At 44.1% G+C, this 18,677-nt stretch overlaps 1 protein-coding gene across 1 annotated transcript in view; it reads right to left on the reverse strand.

The window, feature by feature from the left end:
• xrcc1 (X-ray repair complementing defective repair in Chinese hamster cells 1) overlaps window positions 1-18,630 on the reverse strand; it is a 39,040-nt gene extending 20,410 nt beyond the window's left edge. The window contains exons 1-9 of the mRNA XM_010776828.1: window positions 18,306-18,630; window positions 17,611-17,685; window positions 17,477-17,527; window positions 16,707-17,367; window positions 2,836-2,947; window positions 2,574-2,732; window positions 1,956-2,033; window positions 735-858; window positions 393-517 (exon numbers count right to left, since the gene is read on the reverse strand). Of these exons, the coding sequence (XP_010775130.1) occupies window positions 393-517; window positions 735-858; window positions 1,956-2,033; window positions 2,574-2,732; window positions 2,836-2,947; window positions 16,707-17,367; window positions 17,477-17,527; window positions 17,611-17,685; window positions 18,306-18,630 (1,710 nt within the window). The remainder of the gene's footprint in view (window positions 1-392; window positions 518-734; window positions 859-1,955; window positions 2,034-2,573; window positions 2,733-2,835; window positions 2,948-16,706; window positions 17,368-17,476; window positions 17,528-17,610; window positions 17,686-18,305) is intronic.
• Window positions 18,631-18,677: the final 47 nt, after the last annotated feature.

An 18,677-nucleotide genomic window follows, 5' to 3' on the forward strand; every position in this document is an offset into this window, starting at 1 on the left:
GTGTGCCTTGGCAGTCTTGCAAATAAATTCTTTAAAAATCAGACAATGTGATTTTCTGGATTTTTTTTTCTCATTTTGTCTCTCATAGTTGAAGTGTACCTAGGATGAACATTACAGGCCTCTCATCTTTTTAAGTGGGAGAACTTGCACAATTGGTGGCTGACTAAATACTTTTTTTCCCCACTGTACTTGGTTTTTGTAGCTAAAAGCAGCTAGAGACCATTCAGCTAATAACATATTCAGCTAAATTCAGCCACAAATGAACAGTTTACAGCATTCGCACGCATTTTCTGCAGGAAATGCATTTTCTAATTGCCTCTTATTTTCTCTGCTTACGATGTACTGTTTTCTAAATTAAGCGTTAAGTGGAGACACGACATGATGTTTAGTACCTGCGGTGAGGCCGAGCTGGAGGAGGGAGCCGGGCCTGAGGAGGGGGGGCCGGCACCTGAGGAGTGGGAGCCGCCAGCCTGCAGCGCAGCAGCAGCGTAACTCAACCTCTCACTCTGAGGAGACACTGAGGGGAGAACAGAGCAGAGGGCTGCTGAGGAACAAAGTAGCTTGGTAATAAAGAACGCCTACCTTTTGTCTCCTTTAGAGCTTTACATTAAAACCTAATTAGTTCACACTTGCCATGTTTTTCATGATTTGAGGTGATAAGCCCTTTTGTAACAAGGAAATGAAATCATGTAATTGTGCTTCAGGAGCTGGTCAATTCAAATGAATGGATTTACCTTTCGGTGAGGTAGTGGACTTTGTTGCATGGTCCCGATTGAAGAAGAGACTGCCAGGTTGAAGGCTGGGAGCGGAGGATGGAGGCTCCTCCTTCACCCTGAACTGTCCCAGCTTTGTCAGTTTCTGAAAAGAGAGAAGAAAGACAAGCTTAGTGCCAAAGGAAAAGGTGGAGAGAGGTGCTGGAGTCGTTTTTTTTTTTTAAGATATGGCAATACGTTTACAATATGAAATCTAAGGAAACTTGGCAGGCGTATGCTGATTACAGCTCACTCTCAGTTGCTCGCTACAGTGTATTAAAAAACAGATAAAGACGGAATAAAGATCTACAGGACATATTCTTGGACAATATGTACGTCAAATCTTGAGCTTGTTATATACATCGATTGAATGGAGCTTTTGAACCCAAATGTCACATTAACTCAAGCATTGCTGTGTCATGGCAGATGTATTGCTCAGGACCCAAGGATGCACTGTGTCGGGTTTAAAAAAGTTTTGGATCAGCAGTTCTTGAGAAAGCTGAGAGCAGAAACAACAGAGGCAAGCCAAAACTCGGACAGACACTGGTTTAGTCATCTTTAAGTTGATGAGTTCTTAGAATAGATTTAGGTGCCACACACACACACACACACACACACACACACACACACACACACACACACACACAGCTTCTTATTTACTGAACTTTATGTACAGTCACTAATATGAATGTTTAGTTGTTTACTCTCTTTGGTGTGTCTGGATTCTCAAACTGGTTTGTTTTGGAACTTTATTTAAACTTTATTAAAAATAGGAAAGGGTATTTCATCTCAATATCTTTAAGGGCTAACCTCAAATGTGTCACATAGTGAAATAATTGAGTATCAAAAGTCCAAAATGTGGAAAGTTACATCCGGTCAGAAGATGTGCGTAAATCTTTTTTAGGATCAGACAGAATTTTGATGGAGAAACTATTTTGAGAATTGTTGACTATTTCATTTAGGCAACACTTGCTTGAGATCTTGTGTTCGGACCACATTTAACATCAGAGATGCTTTGGTAGAGGGATAAGAACAAAACAAATCATATTTATTTTCAAAATAAGATATCTAAAAGTATGGATTTAGTGTGAGCAGTGAGTCATCATATCAGCAAAAACAAATATAAACTATATTCAGTGAAAATAACCAGAAATACAGAACATCTTCAGGCCCGTTGGAGTTTAGGGACCTGACGCGACTTACCGGGGAGGTTGTTGGAAGAGGATCATTTTTGTCAGGCGGTGAATGAAACTTCACAAAGGCCAGTCCGTATGCTATGTTCTAGAAAAACAGATACAAAACCATCTTAGATTAGATTAGATTACTTTATTGTCATTACAAAATGCAAGCACAGTGTAACGAAATCAAGGAGGGTCTAACCACAGTGCAAAACACTCAGTTATATACACAATTATCAGAAGTATGTAATAAATGATAAGGTAAATAGATGGGAAAGGAATACAGTGAACACAGTACTGTATATAAAGCAGTAATGTACAAGGATAATTGCGCTTCAGCACAGCACACGACAACAACTAGGCAGTATGGCAGTATTAGTGTTCATTTCACAAAAACCAATGGATATATGCTTATTAGTGTACACTGGACTACTGGATCAGAACTGGACTATTAAACACAACAGTCCAGCAGATCGATTTGTTTCTGCACATGTGAAGCAATCATTTCGACTGATGTCTAATGATGTGGCTCTATGGTAAAAGTGGTGTGAAAATAGTCCAGATTACAATTGTTTTACTTTTGGATTCTGTTGATTAAGAGTGAGATGGATATATTATTTGCACTCAACGACTGAACCTCTACCTTGCTGTACGGCTGGCTGCACACAATTTTCACTCTGTCCCACTTCTCCTGAGTCGCGCTCTTCTGCAGCTGCTGAGGCCCGAAGAAACGCACTCGGTTCATGTTGGTGCCGTTACGACTCTCCGTGGGCGACATGAAGGAAGACGTAACCAAGAGAACCTAAGGGAGAAAAGGATTGACATAAAAGGATTAGAAAGAAATGGAGTTATTACCATAATTAGGAGGAGAAATACTTTGTAGTGATGTTTGGTTTTAAGAATACCTCATAGTCCTGATCTCTGACAGCTGAAGAATTCCCCACCAGCACCTCGATGAAAGCAGAGCCTTCATTTCCAATATCAATGCTGTGCACCTCCTCCTCCTTCTCTAACTGAGAGAAAAGAAACAGCTCAGGTCAACAGAGCACACACACAAACATAAGTCAAAGAGCTAAAAAAAATGTGATTTAAGAAGTGAAAGTATATAACAAGACTCTGCTTTAACACCGGAGTTTCCGTTAGCCGGTAATTACATGACTTTGACCGGTAAAATATGCTGAAGACCGGCAAATCTAATTCTCTATACATCTATATCAGTTGCGCCACTTATGTGACATACAAAAAAGTATGTGACAGACAAGAATAGTCCATTCTAATGTCTATCACTTAAAGTGGAGAAAGAGATGTGCTGTATGGGTTGATTGTGCGTTGATCTGTTGGTAATGCCTCGGGGTTCCGGTGGGCATGTAAACAAATGCATAATGCTGCGCTATACTTTGCGGCCTCACCCGGTTGCATAGCGACACTAATTGTTTAGGTGTCTTTTAATAAGCAGGTAGTCATATCATTAGATAGAACTAGCTAGATCTCATCGATATGGACATAGACGCGAGTGAAGTCTAATCTGACGGGAGAGAGAGATCAGCTGCTGCTGACGAGTCGACACGCAGCTCTGCATGATCACATGCAGCGGTGAGCGGACAAAACACACACTTCAGGTTAGAATATCACACGTAGCTATTTGAATTACCTCTCAAACTACCGTAACTAGTTATAGATATGTTTAGTTTTACTGTCGGGTCACTCATTACTGGATCCGCGAGCTGCATGATACTGGCATAATAGATTGCCTGATCGGGCAACCAGCAGGTGAGGCTTCATTGCCCGAGCTAAATACTAGATGGCCCCGGGCCATCGGGCAGTCCTTAATGTCGAGCCCTGTACATTATACAAACATGGGTTAATGATTAGAGGTAACTGAGTTATTTATTTTGTTAAGGTTTCAGCTATTCTGTTTACAGTTCTGTCATCAGATTATTTAATACGATGTTAAAACGTTCTTGTTTCTTTTGATGTGAAATATTATGTATTTAATTTAAATAAACTGTGGTAAAAAGAGCCGGCTCTTCTTGTTAGTGAGCCGAGCCAAATGATCCGGCTCACTAAAAAGAGCCGTGAGCCGGCTCTTTTTACCACAGTTTATTTAAATTAAATACATAATATTTCNAAGCGGATAGTTTTTTCCTGGCTACACAACAGCCCGGTGCAGAGACATTAGCCGCAACGCTCAGCGGCCCATCTGCAGTCAAGAAAGCGTGGCGGAGGCCGGACACGGCAGTTTCGAGCCGGCGTGGGGACACCGGAGAGTGCTTTTACCACCCACGTTTTGGGACAATGGCTAAGAAATGCATCGCTCCGTGCAGCTACAAACCCCCGGGAAACGGAGGGGCCGGCGCTCAGTAGTGGCCCTGAGCGTCGGCGGCACGGGCAGGCTCCTCTTCGCCAGCGACAGCGTTTCGGGGGTCCTCTTTCTGTGTGACACGGGCGCTCAATGGAGCGTAGTTCCCGCGTCGAGTGAAGACATCGCCCGTGGTGGGCACGGACCGCGGTTGACGACGGCGGTCCCGCTGTCAGGGGCAGACACGTTTCTCAGACTGTTGGCCGAGTTTCCAGACTTGTCATTGCCCACCTTCTCTGCGCTTACCACTAAGCATGGCGTGGAGCACCACGTCACTACCGAGGGGCCTCCTGTCTACGCCAGGGCCCGGTGGTTGAACCCTTCTAATCTGGCTGTTACGAGGGCGGAGTTCGCAACCATGGAGCGCCTGGGCATTGTCCGACGCTCCGACAGTCCTTGGGCTTCCCCCCTGCACGTCGTCCCCAAACCGAACGGCGGGTTCCGCCCGTGCGGGGATTACCGCCGACTCAACAACGCCACGGCGCCTGACCGCTATCCGGTGCCGCACATTCAGGACTTTTCGTCGCATCTGGGCGGTACAGGGGTGCTTTCCAAGGTGGACCTGGTGCGTGGATACCACCAGGTGCCCATGCACCCCCTGGACATTCCCAAGACAGCGGTGATAACACCTTTTGGACTTTTTGAGTTCCTGCGGATGCCTTTTGGGCTCAAGAATGCCGCTCAGACGTTCCAGCGCCTGATGGATTCGGTGCTGCGGGACCTGCCGTTTGTGTTTGTCTACCTCGACGACATACTCGTCGCCAGCGCTTCAGTGCAGGAGCACCTGTCCCACATCCGAGCCCTTTTCACGCGGCTCAACGAACACGGATTAATCATCAATCCTGCAAAGCGCCAGTTCGGGGTGTCTGACATTGATTTCCTGGGGCACCGCGTCACCAAGGGCGGTGCGACACCTCTGCCAGCGAAGGTGGAGGCTGTTGCGGCTTTTCCTCGCCCGCTCACAGTCCGGTCGCTCCATGAGTTTCTGGGGATGGTGACCTTCTACCACCGTTCATCGCCCGGGCCGCGCACATCATGCGGCCGCTGTATGAAGCGTTGAAAGGCAAGACCCCCGGGCGATCGACTGGACAGCAGAGGCGGACGTCGCTTTTGCCGGGGTCAAGACTGCGTTGGCTCAGGCGGCTTTGCTGGCACACCCATCATCTACGGCTCCCATCTCCATCAACACGGACGCGTCGGACTACGCGGTCGGCGCAGTGCATGAGCAGTGGGTGGAGGGCGCTTGGCAGCCGCTCGCCTTTTTCAGCCGCCAGCTGACGCCCAGAGAACGCAGGTACATCGCTTTTGACCGTGAGCTTCTGGGTCTTTATTTGGCCGTGCGGCACTTCCGTTTCATGTTGGAAGACCGGGAGTTTACGGCATTTGTCGATCACAAGCCGCTCACTTTCACCATGTCTAAAGTGGCGGAGCCTTGGTCGGCGCGTCAGCAGCGGCAGCTTTCCTACATCTCTAAGTTCACCACAGACATTAAGCACGTGGCTGGCAAGTCGAACCTGGTTGCTGATTGCCTCTCCAGAGTCGTAATCGGTGCCGTCCAGTTGGACCTGGACTATAATCGCATGGCGGCTGACCAGGTCACAGACCCCGGCGTCCAGACTCTGAAGGTGGAGGGCGCGGTGCTGCGCTTGGAGGACGTGGTGTTCGGCGACACAGGCGTTACCCTCCTGTGTGACGTCTCCACAGGCTGTCGCGGCCAGTCGTTCCCACCAGCTGGAGGCGTCCTGTGTTCGAGGCTGTGCACGGACTGTCACACCCCGGCGTTAAGCCTTCGGTTCGCTTGGTGGCCGCGAAGTTCGTCTGGCAAGGACTGAAAAAGGACGTGAGGACTTGGGCTGGTGAGTGCGTGGCTTGTCAGCGCGCTAGGGTGCATCGCCACACGAAGGCCCCTTTGGAGCGTTTCCTGGTGCCTGAGAGGAGGTTTGACCACGTTAACATCGACCTGGTTGGTCCATTGCCCTCCTCTCAGGGTTTTTCCTACCTCCTCACCATGGTGGACAGGACGACCCGTTGGCCGGAGGCGGTCCCGCTCGTTTCGACGTCGGCCGCAGATGTTGCCCGGGCCTTCATTGCAACGTGGGTGTGTCGTTTTGGCACCCCGTCGGACATTTCCTCAGACAGGGGCTCTCAGTTCACGTCCGAACTCTGGAACGCCGTGGCAGGCGGTTTGGGGGTTAAGCTGCACAGGACTATCGCTTACCACCCTCAGGCTAACGGCCTCTGCGAGCGCTTCCATCGCTCCATGAAGGCGGCCCTCAAGGCCGGACTTACGGACAGTAACTGGGTCGACAAGCTGCCCTGGGTGATGCTGGGCCTGAGGACCGCACCTAAGGAAGATCTGCAGTGCTCTACAGCGGAGATGGTCTACGGGCAGCCGCTGAGAGTTCCAGGGGATTTCCTCCCGAATGCATCAGCTCCCTGGTCTGCCACGGCCCAGCGGGTTTTCCTGCGAGACGCAGCGGAGGCTTTCGCTCCGGTTCCGACTTCGCAGCACGGTGCGCCAGGGTCCCAAGTTCCCGCGGAGCTACGCTCGGCTGGGCACGTCTTCATACGGCACGACGCACACAGAGGCCCCCTGCAGCCCCCTTATGATGGACCTTTCCGGGTCTTGGAGCACGGTGACAAGCACCTGGTGGTCGACATGGGCGGCAAGGCTGAGCACGTCTCGATTGACCGGGTGAAGGCTGCTCATTTGGACGTGGACCGGCCGGTGGTGCTGGCTCGACCGCCGAGGCGGGGCCGCCCTCAAGCTTTGATTCCTGTCAGGGGGTGTGGACCGGTTGTTCCGATCCCTCCTCTGACGGGGGCCGCACAGGCGGAAGTCGCTGTGCCGGCTCCGGTGCGCAGGACTCGTGGGGGTAGGCGTGTGGTTCCTCCCCGCCATACGGATTTTGTTTACTTGTGAATTCTGGGGGGGCTTGTGTGGTGACACCATATTGTGGACCATAATTCACCTTGCTTGTTGTGTTGCTACACGGACCCTTTAGTGGGAACACCGGTAGCGTTAGCTATTCAGTCCTGCTAGCTTGTCATGCAGAGCAGACGTGTATTACCTTCTGGATGTTAACCTATAATAAAGAGTGGAACTCCATTCTAAACCCACCGCCTCCGACTCCCTTTCCTCGGCACCACAAAACTCATATTTGAAATACTAGCTCATTGTGTTATCTTTGAATGTTTAAAATGTAGGGAAGAAACACAAACAGATAAAGCTTAATATTACCAGTAAACAAGCCGAGCAGTCTGAGCAGAAGTGCAGTTCCCATCGAAGAAAGTAGTCGCTGCACACATTTAGTAAGCCACCTTTGACATCAGAATTTCTGAAACACAGCAGCGTTACACATGTTACTTTATTTACAGTTTAAAATATTTGTGTTATTTCTGTACATTACTTTGGTCTTTTATACTGTGGTACAGGAAACTGTATATACCTAGCAGATTTCCGATGTCCAGTCACATATCAAAAGTCCATATGTTACTGCAAATCCTTTAGAGCAGTCACTTTTGAACACTTAAAGGCCTGAAGCACCTCATTATCAGAGTAGCAATTACACACTATTATTCTGTAGTACTGTATTGAGAATTTGAAATGTATAGGATTCATGTTTTAATTGAGTGGATTGACAGGAGCGCTTACCTTGTCTGACGATCTGCTGCATGAATGAGTCTACGATTGCCCACTGATGTGTAAGTCCACCTCCGCCTCTCTACACCCACCATGGTATCAGTATCAAACAGGAAACTTGCTGACCTTATTTAAGGCAGTCAGCCAGAGCATTGGTTTTCTGTTCATGTTAGGCCTGTGACCATACAGTATATAGGAGTGACATATACAACCAGTTTACTTTGAACAAAAAAGTCAATGTTAAAAAAGAATAAGCTTGCTAAAGAAAATAAACCACACCGACACTGAAAAAAGATGTCAACAGCAGGGACTCTTTTTATTAACACATGCCAACATTAATATAAGAAAGAAAATGCAGTGTCTTATAATAATATGCATTACACAGTAAATAATGAAAATGTTTCATTATTATTATATATATTTCCCATCTCCAGCATTGCTCACAAAGCTTCAGCACATGCCTCTTTTTTTATTGTATTTATGTATTTATTTAAACAAGGACCATGCATACAAATACATGAATATCAGAAAAGAGAAGAGATGTTTTATGCCAGATCAGAGTCCTTAATTTCTCTGACCTTTCACCTCTCCTCCTCCAGAGAGGCGCTTCCAGGCTGATGCATGTCCACAGAGTTTTTTGTCTTCTTCCTGGTATTCCGATTCACACTAGAGTAAATATCAGTATTGCCTTTTTCCTTCTCTGAGCTTTTACGGGCTCCTTCTGCATCGTTTGGTCTCATGCCTTGCAAGTTGGTGCATTTTGGCTCAGAGATGATTGTAGGGTGGGCGACATCTGCCTGTCTCAGCGCTTCGCTGTTGACATAAATGTCTTCTTCTGTTGTGTTTGGTATCTATACAATGAAAGAGACAACATCAGTGCTACTCAGCTAACGGTGAAAGAGAACTAGAAGTAGAAAACTGCTTGGCTTTAAGTCAATGTATGTACCTCATTTCCCTCTCCACTCATTAGAAGTTGGCTCATAACTCTGCTGGTGTCCCCAGTGCGTTGACCCTCCTGAAGGTTGTCTTGGGTCCGCCGAATCCTGGCAAAGGCAATAGTACATTCAACTTACTATTATTTGTAATTTGTCATGTATTCATCAACAGGATGAAACCATTGATCACAGTGAAAGTACTGAAAAGGAAATAGCTTAAAGGAACTAAATGTCATGGATATGAATTTAAACTCTGTTAAGGGTGTTAATTATAAGATAGAAGCGAACCAAGTGGAGGTTTGACATGTTTTTATAATATACACCATTGGCAGTGGTCCTTTATGAAAAGGCACATTTCCTGTTCCTCTTGTCTTTCCTAAAATCATTGTTATGAAGGTACATTTTGCAGTTGCAATTTGAAAGTACCCTGTTGAATATGTTTTAATGAATAAAGATGCAAACAAACACTGTACTGGGCACTATAAGTTATATAGTGCAACACTTTACCCTACCTGATAACGAAAAGCAGAGCACAGACTAGTACTAGTAGAGTGAAAACTGTGGTGATGAAGACTGGAAACATCACTCGATCTGAAACAAACAAGGGACAATAAAAGTATAGGAGTTTATTAATTGGATAACATAGGACTTATTCTATATACAGACATTCCACCAGCAGTTGTTAACTCAAATGTGTTATCACCACTCATCACCTCTTTCTCACTTTTAACTTTCTATTTTTAATAAGAAAAATGTATGTATAAGTTAGCAGTATGCTAGATAGAAGAAATGAGGGTGTGTTCACACCTCAGGAAGTCACACCAGAATGTCCATTTGTGAAATGTGTTGAATAACGACACTGAGTTCCCCTGCCACATACAATACCCACTCCCACTTGGTTACCTCAGGCATTTCTGGTCATTTCATTCTTTCAAAAATGAATGCAATACTTAATCAATCCAAAAGTGTTTATAGAATTGGTTGTCTCTACAGTGTATAAACCTAGTCCATAGCTCAATACACAAATAAATAAATATCTTGATTTCACCGGAATATCCGTAAATCCTAGATTCCAGCTAACCAATAACATTTGAAATCAGGGCACATAAGACAGACCTTGGCTGTTTGCAGATGTTTCAGGCCCAAGGCTGTTGACACAGAATAGTTGACTGGCAGATCCCAGGGAGTTGTAGCTGCGGCAGAGCAGGGTGGAAAGATCCCTCTCCTCATGTCGACTCACAGCAATGATGCTCCTCAGACCTGTGTCATTCAGAAGCTCATAACTGATGGAGAACATGTCAGAGTGATTGACAGGTGACCCATCCAAATACCACTGTAAGGTGGGAGAAGGGTTTCCAGCGGTCTTGCAGGAACAGTTGAGCTGGGCTTCATCGTTGGTGCAATCAGATGATGGCAAGATCTGTGGAGCAACTTTAATGGATGTAGAGAAAACAGATGGGTTATAGTCAAGAAAAGGCAAGTGTCAAGATTTAGGGAATGAAATAATAATTGAAAAGTTGTGTGTGAAAACTATCAGAATGCACATCACAGATATTCATTATTTATTTGTAGATATTTAACACAAGGTTTTCTGCGCTGAGTCCAAAAAGTTAAGAGAAAAAGCTCAAGTCAATTAAAACATTGGTAATAATGAGTTTCAGCAGAGGACAAGTTAACCTACATGAAATATTAGCTGTTAATCTCGTGCTAACAGCTGACTCAGCACTCCCTTCCTGTTTGTTGTAGGTAGCTGTACAGGAAATGGTCTTTCCTTGATGTTGGTGAGAAGCCGTGAAATTCACAACAGAGGTCTTGACTTCAATTTTGTCGTCATTCTCCTGCAGTGTCTCCTGACTGAGCCCCAGGCCGGGGGTCCATGTCAGAGTTGGAAGATGAGACCGACAGGGAGCTGGAGCGGAGCACACCAAACTCACCGAGGCTCCCTCCTTCACCCTCAGTGTGGAAGGAGTCAGAGTCGGTCTGGGAGGGTCGTCTGGGAAGGTATGAAGGTACATATTAGATTAGATTAGATTACTTTATTGTCATTACATAATGCAAGCAGAGTGTACATATGAACCATCCGCTGAATACACAATCATTCCCTGTCTTTCTTTACACTATTTTCAAATTGAAATAAATGCAAAACAATGTCAGGTCGGTTCTACAAGGGGAAATTAAATTAAAGAAAATAGACTTTAGAACCTACCTTTGACTGAAATATTCACGGTTGATTCCACAAAATCATATTTCAGGGCATTGTTGCATTCCAGTCGAAAGGCATATGTATTGCTGTGAGCAGTTTGCATGTTATTTAGGGTTGTGGTGCAGTCTTTTTTTGTCAAGTCTCCTATCAGTGTCCCCTTTAATGTAGTCTGGTGTGGATCCCTGCTGTTGAACACAACGCTTCCTCGATGAATTTTCCATACTGCTCTGCATGTGCTATCCAACTGTAGTTTATGTTCTTCGGGTACGTCAAAGGAGCAGGGGATGGTCACACAGGATCCACTGAGAGCGTCTATAGTCTGTGGCATAATCACCTTAAACTTGACACACAGGGCACCTAGAACACAACAAACACATATCTGTATAAGAGTTCATCACATTTTACAATGATGAGACATCGGGAGTAGTTTTTGCTGACTCGCTTACCAATAATCCAAAAAGACAACTTTAAAAAAACCTGCTTTTAGGTTTAAGTACAATAACAAATTATTAGCCATTTAAAAAAAACATAATTAACTCTCCGCAGACTTATTTTTTCTGCAGTATTGCAAACCACTGAATGTGAAGTAAGTAAGAGTTTTTATACATTTTACAAGAACTAATGAAAGTGTAAATGACGTTTAACTCACCTTGCAGCAGGGAGACGGTGAGGAGGACAGTCAGAGCTGTTGCCATCTTTGTGTCTCAGAAGAGGAAGAAACTCTGGAAATATATGCAACAACATTTAGAGCATTTCATCCCTTATTAACTCAGATTTTTAGTTTAAGTTTCTTTAAAGGCCATCATTTGAACAAAATGAATCTGGATTTTAACTGAACAATTAAATGTATAGTTTCTACATTATTTCCCAAACTGTGCAGTCTTTTATAAAGCTTTGATTCAACAAATGGGTAATACTGGTTAGAGCTGAGGTAAATTAGTATCTGACATATTTTGAAACCAGATATAGGATAAGACATTTGATATCAATAAACTTTGATGATGATGAAACGTCCAAACTTTTAGATTTTATAGTAGTTTTAAATAAATTTATCTTATTTGATATGTGCCATTTAGAAGTTATGAGGACTTACCTGTTACCTAGAGATGTTGATGTTTAGAGAAGTGAAGTGATGCTGCTTTTATAAACAGTCTGCAAGACGTGTAAATGAGGAAGGGCACATGTGTAGCACAAAGTAGAAATAATACTTTTAGCACCTTTCATCACAAGGCAATTCAAAGTGCTTTACAAACATTGAAATACGTTAAGAGCATTAAAACATAATGCAGCGGAAACACTTTATAAAATGGCATTTAAAAATATAATAGATAATAATAATAATAATAGAAGTTACAGTTCAGTGTTAGATGTCAATGGTTACATTTAAAAGCAGCGGCAAAAAGAAAAGTCTTCAGCCTGGATTTAAAAGTAGTCAGAGTTGCAGCGGACCTGCAGGTTTCTGGTTTGTTCCAGATATTTGGAGCATGTAACTGAAAGCTGCTTCTCCATGTTTAGTTCTGACTCTGGGGACAGAAAGCTGACCCGTCCCTGAACACTTGAGAGTTCTGGATGGTTCATAATGTATCAGTAGATCATAAATGTATTTTGGGCCTAAACCATTCAAAGCTTTATAAACCAGCAGCAGTATTTTGTAATCAATTATTTGAAAGACAGGAAGCCAGTGTAAAGATTTCAAAACAGGAGTGATGTGATCCACTTTCTTAGTGTTAGAGAGGACTCGAACAGCGGCGTTCTGAATCAGCTGCAGCTTACTAATATATTTTTTAGTGAGACCTCTAAAGACACCATTGCAGTAGTCCAGTCTACTGAAGATAAAAGCATGGACAAGTTTGACCAACTCCTGCTGTGACATTAGTCTTTTAATCCTAAAAATAATCTTTAGGTGATAGTAGGCTGATTTAGTAATTGTTTTAATGTGACTGTTGAAACTCAGGTCAGAGTCCATGACTACACCTAGATTTCTGGCTTTATCTGTTGTTTTGAACATTGCAGACTGAAGCTCAGCGCTGTATTTAATTTGTTCCTCCTTGGCTACAAAAACAATTAGTTTTATCTTTGTTTAATTGAAGAAAGTTCTTCTGACACATCCAGTCATTGATTTGTTCAATGCACTTACTCAGTGTTTGAATTGGAGCATAGTCGGGGTGCATCCTGAACATTGTTTAGGGAAATTTATTGATTATAAAAGACATAATCCCTTATTTCACCTATGGGAAGCAGACACATATTCACACATGCCTTTTTATAATTTGTATTAATCATTTAATTTAGGCCACATCCTATTTCGATTCTTGTCTCATATTAAATCTCAAGAAAAGTATCGCAATTCTTATGAGTCTCCCATGACAAACTTCAGGCTACTCTGCTTCTCCCTGGACCATTTTTTATCATAGAGTCAAGAAAAGTTCTTACACGCTTTTGGATTCAACATTTATGTCAGGCTCTGTTTAGGTCATGAATATTCCTGGAACTATGGTCTGATCATAAATATATATCCAGGTCAGTTTAACCACAGGAATCCCTGTCTGTACTGTACCTTAAAATGCCACAGCTAATGTTCATCACAGCTTCATATACAGATCAGGAAATGATAACCTTTACCCCTGAGTGTGCGGCAGCTGCGGTATAGACATTGCCCCGCTGTTACTGCTCCACCACCACTTATCATAATTGAAAATAAGATCTAAAAAAATCAGGGAAATGGTAAGTGATTTTATGTATAGGCAGTATTTTAGTATAGTAGTATACAATCTTGATTCTTACAGGATTTATTTTTCGCCGACCTAATTTCCAACAGTGCTACTAAGCAAGTAGTAACCTAAACCCAACACAAGATGGCAGCGTGTTCATTTGTTGTAGCTGAGCAGGAGAAGGTTTATTTCTTGCTGAGGCAGATGACAGTGTTTCTCTTCTTCCCTCTGTGGTAGCTGTAACCCCCCAAAGTAACATCTGTTGAGGTCACTTTTCAAGGGATTCCAAATAATATTCTAATTAAAGAAGCTGAATACAAGTGTGATTTAATACATCAATATAAAACATGTAAAGAAAACGGGAGAAATGTTGTGATGGTTGAGTCAAGCTGCAGCAGATAAAAAGATAATAAGTATGTCAATTGAGTCAAAGAAGGCTCAAAGCCGAACATCAGGCTAAGTCTTACTGTTAGTTGACTCATGGTGGATGCCTTGAAAGCAGCTGCTGCTTAGATGGAGACCTTTTACAAACACTTGCTACATAACATGTCTCCCTCCGGTCAGATTTGTAGAAGACTCCAGCAACTCTAAAATATTTTTCTTGAGCTCCTTGGCTTTCTCCGCGTTCTCTCTTGTCTCCACCTGCTCTTCTGCCACCTGGAGCCCTCTCAGCACAGACTGCAGGGCGTCTGCATTCTTCACTGAATCCATCTGATCTCTGTCTTCCCGGATCTCCTCCACCCAGTCCAGGTACGCCTGAAGTAATCCCAGGTCATCCACAAAATGTGCAATAATCCGGAGTCCAGGTCGACATTTCTCCAGCTCCCTCAGCCTCGCCCTCCCCACCTCTCCGATGTCATTCCCAACAATGCTGATGGAGGAGAAAATAAGCAGGTAAGAGATTACTTTGTATTACCTTTCAAAGCATATACTCACACTAGAGGGCAGTGTTTCCATGCATTATAACAATGAGACCACGGAGCAGAAGTTTCAATCTTACGTCAGTGTCTTCAGAGCCTTGTTTTTGCTGAGGCAGTGGACAATGTTTTCTGTTCCTCGTTCTGTGATGCCGGTGATGTCTAGATAAAGTTCCTCCACAGTGGTGTTGTGCTCAAGAGCGTTCCACAGCTCCAAAACCCCGTCTGGTCCCAGGTTATTGCCACACATACTGTGGACATGCATAGAGGAATTGTTATGCAATTAAATACCTAAAGTGTAGTGTTTAATATCAAGGGCTTTGTGCCAGGGCCAGGCTATCAGCAGCAAACGTCTTATTCAGTCCCTCAAAACAAAGGCCTTAGAATGTATGAGGATCTTGAAATACAATCTGCTGAAGACAGTTAGCTAGAGTTGTTTATATTATTTTGTAATTCGTTATAACCTTATTCAAAGTTTTATTATGATAGCCCTGAAATATACTCTGTAATGACTTACAAGAGTTTCTTCACTTGGCACTCATCCGACTTCAGAACTGCAGATTCCAAAATAGCAGCTTGCCTATCCAGGCAGTTGTATCTCAAACTGAAAAATATAGAAAAAAACAAGTTAACATTGATTTTGGCATACCATTCCTCTCTTAAAAAAGAGTGGAGCTGACCTTAATCACAGGATGCATTATATATAAATGAAGAGGGTGTACACCTAGGTTGGCAGTCACTCCACACAGAAAAGCATTGGCCAGCCAGGAAATTCAAACTCAGACTTGTTTTTATTGTCCAGTAGTAATATTGCAATGTATCATCTATCTGAAAGGTTAATGTAGAGTCAGTTACTCACTAGAGAGATTCACAGCGATGTAGGATTGGCCATAGTCTTTTGAGGCCTCTGTTTCCAATGTTGGAGTAGCCCAAGTTGAGCTCTTGGAGTTTGTGTGGAGAGAACTGCAGCACGTAATGCATGGCTGCACAGTCCACTACACTCAGCTTCATTTTAAACAGGTACAGTTTCTTAATCGCTGGTGCTGCCAGGCTGGTGGCTTCCTTCAAGTGGAACTCCATCAGGCAGTGGAGAAGATTTAGGGATGCCTGGTTCTTTAGCTCCCCGTGCTTAAATTGCTCTTGGAACCACAAACCCAGCCTGGTGGGGATGCCATCCCCTTGCTCCATTGGGGAAACTTCAAGGCCATCCAACTGACCTGCCAGCCGAGCTCGGAGCATCCCGAAGAAGAAGCGTGTGAACATCTGGAGACTCTCCAGCTGGTCCATGTTGATGTCTGTGTTTTTCAGGAGTGCAGCTGTGGAGGATGGAGGGCGTAGCCCGAAGCACCACAAGTCAAGAGCTTGGATTATGTCCTCCTGGCTGAAGAGGTTGACGGCACAGTAGAGTGAAGCCAGATGCTCTTGAACGGTCAAGTGAAAGAAAGAAAACATCTCCACTGTTTCCTCTTCGACAGGCTGGAGGATTTGACAGAGAAAGGTGCTCTGAAGATCGCCAGGTCTAACATCATACTTCTCCAAATCTGCTCTGCTGAACATGATCTTCTTCTGAAGAAGGTTTTCATAGGCCAGTTTTCCTAACTTTGTCAGTTGTTGCTTTGCAAGGGAGAGAACCTCCGATCTTGGGGTGCTTCTCTCTGCACTACCCCTTAGTGCATGGTGCTTGATTGCTGTAAACAGGTAGCAGAAGTAAACCTCGCTGACCGTTCTGGGCGGGTTTAGATCCAGAGACTTTGAGTCACCCACATCTGGATTTTCTGAAGAGAAGAACTCAGCCATAGCGGTACAGATGATGTAGCAATAAAGAGGAATGAAGGACAGCACGAAAAGGCTGTCATTGTTCAAGATATAATCATAGACCTTTTCAGCAACTTTTCCGTCTTTGTAGAACTTGGTGGTATATTCTTTTACCTGGTCCTCCTCGAAGCCCAGCACCACACAACATCTTTGGAAGTAGCGCTTGGGGGCCTCAGTAGACGGTCTTGTTGTGAGAATGACTGATGCCTCTGGGAGAAGGCTTCCCTTGATTAAAGCCACCATCAGCTCTGACACTGGCACCTTTGAGCGAAAGTCAATGTTTTTGTCAGGACTGTTCCAGTCCAAGGTGAATTTGAACTCATCTAATCCATCCAAGATGAAGAGCAAAGAGCTTGGTGAAGTGAAGAGATCAGGTAGTGCTTCCTTTAGGTACCGGAACCGTTCTCCAAGCAGCTCAAATAAGCTCAGTGGAGCTTCAATCAGATTGAGCTCTCTGAAGCGTAGGTCAAAAATGCAGGTGAATTCACGCATGTTCTTCCCGATCGCCCACTCATAGACGAGTCTCTGTACTGCTACGCTCTTTCCGATTCCAGCAATACCCTTCACTTTAACCCTTTTAGGGGGCCGTCCTGATGTTCCTTGGGGGTCCAATAAATGGCATGGTCGTATACGCTGGCAAGCCTGATGAACATAGATGCGAGCCCGTCTGCTCGCTAGGTCAAAGTACTCATGTGTGCTGCTGTCTACAAAGTCATCATCTTCTGTCACGAAAAGGTCAGTGTAGCGGATCTCGATGTGAGAAGCTGAGTTTGAAGCCACTCCCTCTCCCTCTGAGTAACACTTCAACTGCGCTGTGCGTTTCAGCAGGGTTGTTTTATGCGCAGAAATAGGAACTGCAATGGAAGACAGAAAGATGAAATGCATTGCCAACAAACTTCAATTATTATTTTTATATTTGATAAATACTTTTGACTTATTTTCAATGCACCTAAGATTACATACCTCGGAGGTTGGCCAGCTTTAAACTCCTGCTAGGTTCCAGTTGTTCTTTTGCTGCACATAAAGATCATTTCACTTAAATGCTTTTTCAAATAACAGACAACTACAAAGAAAGTTGTAGAAATGATACATTATACCTTTTGCTTCAGTAGTCAGGGTAAATCCTTTGCTCTTTCCTTTGAACAGTTTAGAAAAACCTTTAGGCTTCTTTTCTGTGGATTAAAGGATGCATGTGCTAAAATATTTGAATATTGTATGATATTGCACAGTGTAATTTCAAGATGGTTTGAATATCATGCATTTATTTATAATGTCAGATTCACAGGAGAAGGTGTTCCCTGAGCATTTTTTCACTACAAATGATCTTATATGAAATACATTACTAGGAGTCTACAGACATGCTACCAACTCCGGCTGTAAGTGCTTTGAGATAAATACTGCAATGCTTACAAAGGAAATGCCAACTTGCTTTTGTTTAGCATGGGATATTATAAATTGTTGAGATATTTACAAGTCTGGACAAAAGTGATATGCTGACTGGCAGGCATTGCCATTCTTAGAGCCACAATGGTATCACAATGGCATAACATTGAACTTATGATAGCTGAGTTACATTCTTGTTGTGCATTTACACCCTCCTTAATTGCCAAAGTCAGCAGAAATGACTTGGCAAGACATCACCGATTATTGCACTGTGTTAATTATCTTCTCAACCTCTGCATGGCACTCATGCAGTAAAACCTTATTGTCTTTAGTTCCAGTTTGTCACTTTTCTTCTCACTTTAAATGCACCTTAAATAAACAATCCTCTAGTATATTAAAACAACCTCACCTTCAACTTTCAAAGGTTCAGGCGCTGGCTTACTGACACCTTCCCTGCAGTGTCTCTCCACCCAGAGCTGGAGATCTCTGCAGTAATAGTCCTGCACCTCCCTCAGCACCTGCAGGAACCTTTGGCTGCTCTCCTCAGTGGCACACACCATCTCCATGGCCTGGGCCACAGCATTGGATGGGGACCTCTCCAGCAGGGACAGGTAGTGAGCAGGAGAAAGCACCTCAGCATCACGCAGCCAACGCAGCAAGGGAGCAGGGTGATCCAGAGTCAAGCTCAGCAGCAAGTCCCTCTGAGACCGGAGCAGGTGCTGAGCTGAGTTCATGGCTTTGGAATATACTGTCATGAGGAATACAATAAATACACGGTCAA

This window comes from Notothenia coriiceps, unplaced genomic scaffold (genome assembly GCF_000735185.1).
Source record: "Notothenia coriiceps isolate Sejong01 unplaced genomic scaffold, NC01 NC01_scaffold00017393, whole genome shotgun sequence".
NCBI lineage: Eukaryota > Metazoa > Chordata > Actinopteri > Perciformes > Nototheniidae > Notothenia > Notothenia coriiceps.